A 5,910-nucleotide genomic window follows, 5' to 3' on the forward strand; every position below is an offset into this window, starting at 1 on the left:
GGGGAGGAATACATGTTAATTATTTACCATTTGTTATATACTGTTACTATCATTATGTTAAAAATATTATTTTTTACAAAAACATATTTATGTCGTTACTCTATCCGCATAAATAGACAATTACTTTACTATGTTGTTACTCTGTCCGTATAAATATTAATAATTATTACACGTCGTCGTTACTCTGTCCGTATAATATCAATAATTATTATGTGACTCCGTTACTCTGTCTAGTATAAATATAAATAATTATTATGCATCGTCGTTACTCTACCCGTATAAATATCAATAATTATTATACACCATCGTTACTTTTCCCGTATAAATAGTGATAATTATTATACGTCGCCATTACTCTCCTCGTATAAATATAAAAAATTATTATATGTCGCCGTTACTCTGGATGTATAAATATCAATAATTATTATATGTCACCGTTACTCTGGATATATAATTAGTGATAATTATTATACGTCGTCGTTACTCTGCCCATATAAATAGTGATAATTATTATACGTTGTTGTTACCCTGCCTGTATAAATATCAACAATTATTATACGTTGTTGTTGCTCTGTTCGTATAAATAGTGATAACTATTTTACATCGCCGTCACTCTACCCATATAAATAGTGATTATTAGTATACATCGTCGTTACTCTGTCCGTATAAATATATATACGTCGTCGTTATTCTGGCCAAACCTCCCGGGAAACTTTGTATCTGGTCGTAGCGCTTGCCAAATTTAGGATAAGACATTGTACCTAGTTGTTACTCTGTCCTAGTACTAGTATCCTGGTTATGGAAGAAAACATATAGATAGTCAATATACTTAACTGTACCATAATCTATCAAAGATATCAAAGCACATATAATATATATATATATATATATATATATATATATATATATATATATATATATATATATATATATATATATATATATATATAAGATTAAGTATATATAGGGATAATTATAGAAAGAAATTATATTACGTAATCACTACTCACGTATATATAGGGATAATTATTGTACCTAGTCGTAGCGCTTGCCAAATTTAGGATAAGAAATTGTACCTAGTTGTTACTCTGTCCTAGTACTAGGATTATGGTTATGGAAGAAAACATATGGATAGTCAATATACTTAACTGTACCATAATCTATCAAAGATATCAAAGCACAAATAATTATTATATATATAAGATTAAGTATATATAGGGATAATTATAGAAAGAAATTATATTACGTAATCACTACTCACGTATATTGGTTAGACATTATGTCACAATTCCACCAATTTGGATTTATTAAAAATATCTATTGATGGTATTCCCAATTTAATCTTGCATACGAAAGATCCATCTCACTCTAAATAGAAGCATTGATCTTCACGAGCACACTTCTAGAATAAAAGTATAATCTCTCTAATTAGAAACATTGCTTTACATGAGCATACTTATGGGATAAAAAGTATAATTACTCTAAAAAATAGAAGAATCCAAAATCATACTTGTGGAATATAAAGTATAATGTGTCTATGAGATAATAATATTACCGATAAGATTATATTATACTCCATTTGATCGGGAAAAACCTAAAAAGAATGGTAATATGTGATAAAAAGTAAAGCATCGAAATTTTAGAGTCTAGAAATAGTAAAATACTATTAGGAGATACCTTAACAATGTCGATCAAAATACTTTTACAAATTAACAAGGTTATAAAAAAAAGTATTTTCAAAGATATAACACTCAAACTTGTGAACTCACCAACATTATGTTGATGTTTTAAAAACTGCATGTATTCCTAGGAAACTGCGAGATGGAAGATTGCACCTTCGAAAGCAGCGGTTAATCGACGAAGCTACCGACGACTTATTATCGTTATAATTATGTCTACCTATTAAGGCACATTATGTATTAGAACTTCTAGTATTTTAGAAGTACGCTTTTATGTAATTTATTTATCCATAATGGAAGTGATATTCATGTTTTATATTGTTTTGTATTGTTCAATGTATGTTCAAAGACTGCGATCCAATTATTCCTACGTCGCACAACCCGACATTTTCGTCGCCTGCCGGGGTTGTGACAAAATTGTAGAACACGCTTCAGACTTTCTCACAAAAACAATTAAAGGTTTGATTATCTCATTCGATTGGGTCTTGTGAAGCTGATACCCACACCTCTGCTAACCTCTCTTTTTCCTCTTTTTTCCATTGCACCCTAAACGGTTGTATTGGTTCAAACAAGTTTTTTTACCTTTTTTTGTTGTTGGGGGTGGTGGTGAAGGTTGTGTACTTGTGTTTCCGATACAAAATATGCAAATGAGGGGATTATGAAGATTGTGGTTGTGATGGTTGTGGTTGTGAAGGTTGTGGTTGGAAAGGTTGTTGGTATATGAAACCGGATTGAAATTGTTGTTGATAGGGTGATAAATGTTGATATTGTTGTTAGAAAAGTTGTGTTTGTTGGATAGGGGAACTGGTTTGGAGCATATTCATAAAACCACCTAGAGGTTATTCAATGTTCGGATATTGGCGGGAGCTGTATCTAACGCAAAAGCATTATCGTGTTTGCAGTTTTGATAGTTGGGGGGGGGGGGGGTAATTTGATTGAGATCCATGGTTTTCATTGCAAAAAAAGTTGTGTATGTAATGTAAATAGAGAAACAGAAGATTGTGTAAAAAAAAATAATGTTGTTTATTGTAGTATATATAAGGAAACGGTTGTTTTTTTTTTTTTTTTTGAAAAAATACTTTTTCAAAAAATGTCATTGAAAGTAAAAGGTCAAATGCATGAAACGACACCTTATTGGCCGTTGTTACTCGTTGATCACACCACAGTTGTCCACGATCGCGACCGACAACGAAGCACCGCGATAGTGTTCGTAGCCGTGGTTTGTGGCCACGTCAACCACGAGACCCATCGTGATACTCATTTGCAAATGGTCTAATGTATCTTACAAGTATTTTATATGGGCTTTGTTATTATTATTATTATTTATTTATTTTTATTTTTTCTAAAAAGAAAAATAAAAAAACTAGAAACTTATTGGGTCTTTTTACTCGAAACAAAATTGATTCCATTGTGTTTATAAATAGAAAGTAATCACAAAGTCAAAAGGTATGTCTGTATGACAATTGAAGTGGAAGCGTCTCATCGTCGTCATTGTAGTTTCTTTTTCGGAGCGAAGGAAATCCAGTTTACTCCAGTTGACATGAATTGGTGCGAACTCCATGGCTATGGCTTTCACCGATTGCTTTATCCGCCTATAAAAATGGCTTCCCTTTCATTTCCATAAACCATCTCAATCATCCTTTCCATCTTCGACCACAAAAACTAGAAAGGAAGATCATCCATATCGTTTGAACATGGGGAAGTCATTCATTTTGGTGGCTTTCCTACTCATACTCGTCTCTATCGGAGCAACCACGGTTGGAGCTGATGACAAAAAGCCCGACGACACTAAGAAGACTCCGGCTGCACCGGCACCCGCCCCTAAGTACCAGAAACCAGCGCCGGCCCCCACCCCCAAGGAGGAGAAACCTAAGCCGGCTCCGGCCCCCAAGGAGGAGAAGCCAAAACCAGCACCGGCTCCCAAGGAGGAGAAACCAAAGCCTTCTCCTGTCGACGACGATACCACGAACTACGACGATGAGACACCAGACCCAAAAACAGGAAGCGAACGGGCTAAGTGTAAATCGAAAGGGGCTTGTAATAAGAAGACACTAACTTGTCCGGCAGAGTGCCCGGAGAGGAAGCCCAAAAAGAACAAGAAGAACAAAGGTTGCTTCATCCATTGTGGTAGCAAGTGTGAAGCTACTTGCAAATGTATGTACTCCACCTGTTCGATAAATTGCTTCTTTGAATACCTAATCATCTACACTCTTCTTTCTAACTAATTTGCAATTGAATGACAGGGAGGAGGCCACAATGTAACGGATATGGCTCTCTATGTTACGATCCCAGGTTCGTCGGAGGTGATGGAGTAATGTTCTACTTCCATGGCGGAAAAGGACGTGATTTCGCTCTCGTCTCCGACACCAACCTCCAAATCAACGCCCACTTCATCGGAAACCGCCCAAATGGCCGGAAACGTGACTACACATGGGTCCAGTCCATCTCTATCATGTTCGACACCGACATCCTCGTTCTCTCAGCCAAGAAAGTTCAACAATGGGACGACTCCGTCGACGTGCTTCTCGTAAAATGGAACGGTCAACAAGTCAACGTCCCCTTCACCGGAGACGCAGAATGGAAAACCAACACCGGAGTAAGAGAAGTGTCGGTGGAAAGAACCGACGACACCAACACTGTTAGAGTTACAGTCGGCGGACTGGTTGAAATCGACATGAAAGCTGTTCCTGTGACTAAAGAAGACGAAAAAGCTCACAACTACCAGTTACCATCAAATGACGCTTTTGCCCATTTCGAGACACAATTCAGATTCTCAAATCTCTCAGACAACGTCGAGGGTATTTTGGGAAAAACCTACAGACCAGGGTATGTTAGCCCGGTGAAGAGAGGGATCGCAATGCCATTAATGGGTGGAGAAGACAAATACGAAACTCCATCTTTAACTTCACCTCGTTGCAAACTCTGCATATTTCAGTCAAATTACGAGTCTGCCCCTCCTGCTACCGGTTTATTTCAATACTAAATTACAAATCAATTATTGTAATTTCTTGAAATTTGTCAAATAAAGGTCATAAAATTATGGCTCTTGAATTTCTTTATTACCCAAATAAAATGGTTTTAAACTTCTATTCTATGATTTATAATTATAATTATATTCGTGTTTTTCATTCACACGATGCTTCTACCGCTAAACTTTTAACTACATTTACATAATTAAACTTAAACGAACAATATAAACAAATGTTCACGAACATAAATGAACAAAAAGAAACAAAAAGGGACAATTGTTTATGTTCGTTCGTTTAACTAAATGAACAAGAATTTATGTTCATGTTCGTTCATTTATTAAAAAAAACGAACTTCCCGCCAAACGGTTCACGAATGGTTCGCTGAACGTCCAAATCGTTTAGAGTCCCACATGTGAACATAAACTTTGAAACATTTGTGTTGTAAAAGATATTTTTTTTGTGTTGTAAAAGATATTTTTGTAGGGACACCACCAATTTCTTCAAACAACACAATTAGATTTCCACTTGGTTGTCACCGTGATCGAGGTACATGGTACTTACAAGATTATACCAATTAAATTAATGGTTGTTATTACCATACTTTTCGCATTTAATGTCAACGTCACATCATTTACCCTTAACCTACAAAATTGGTCACATCATTTACCCTTAACCTACAAAATTGGTAGGTGTAATACCACATCTTACCACACTTTTCATTTTTTTAATTAAATAAAATGTATTTTAATAAAATATAATTATATAAAATTAATAGAAGAAAAGTACTTCATTAATTAAAAAAAATGCATACTAAATTAAAAACATAATCGAAAAATAGTAGAATAGTACGTTACGCCTAATCATCGACGCTCGCAACGTTATCATAATCTTCACCTGAATCATCTTCAAACAGGTCTGATACGTCATATGTATCGTCGAACAACTTATATTCAAAATCGACGACAATAGGATTCAATTGAGCATTGAAGATTTGTTCCACCAAATCAACGCGAATGTTGTGGTGTCCAACTCGGTCATATAATTCCCCTCTGTTCGCCATGTACGTCTGTAATGTCCCAAAAATCCATGGAAAAATTTTCATTTTTAAAACATTAATTCATACCACATTCTATTCCCAAAATCATTCAAGATGGAAAATAGTATTTAAACATCAGAGTAAAAATCATGACTAACCAAATGCGGAATAAACTATGGGGGATGTTGTGTAGTCACGTCGGACCCTTCCATTTCAAACTGGAAGT

General features: G+C 35.1%; 1 protein-coding gene across 1 annotated transcript; it reads left to right on the top strand.

Moving 5' to 3' along the window:
• The first annotated feature begins 3,189 nt into the window (after nt 1-3,189).
• On the top strand, nt 3,190-4,771 carry LOC145118925 (uncharacterized). The gene is made up of 2 exons (XM_079054583.1): nt 3,190-3,833; nt 3,923-4,771. Exons 1-2 carry the CDS (start codon nt 3,374-3,376, stop codon nt 4,660-4,662), a joined length of 1,200 nt encoding a protein of 399 aa, XP_078910709.1. The 5' UTR covers nt 3,190-3,373; the 3' UTR covers nt 4,663-4,771.
• The last annotated feature ends 1,139 nt before the right edge of the window (nt 4,772-5,910 follow it).

The sequence above is a fragment of the Lactuca virosa genome, chromosome 6 (genome assembly GCF_052849685.1).
Source record: "Lactuca virosa cultivar CGN04683 chromosome 6, Lactuca_virosa_CGN04683_v6, whole genome shotgun sequence".
NCBI classification, from domain to species: Eukaryota; Viridiplantae; Streptophyta; class Magnoliopsida; order Asterales; family Asteraceae; genus Lactuca; species Lactuca virosa.

Bases quoted from the DNA above. Each gene is read 5' to 3' on its own strand.
- LOC145118925 (XM_079054583.1), top strand. From the start codon at position 3,374: ATGGGGAAGTCATTCATTTTGGTGGCTTTCCTACTCATACTCGTCTCT. The intron at 3,834-3,922 runs GTATGTACTCCA...ATTGAATGACAG, and splicing joins GTGTGAAGCTACTTGCAAAT to GGAGGAGGCCACAATGTAAC.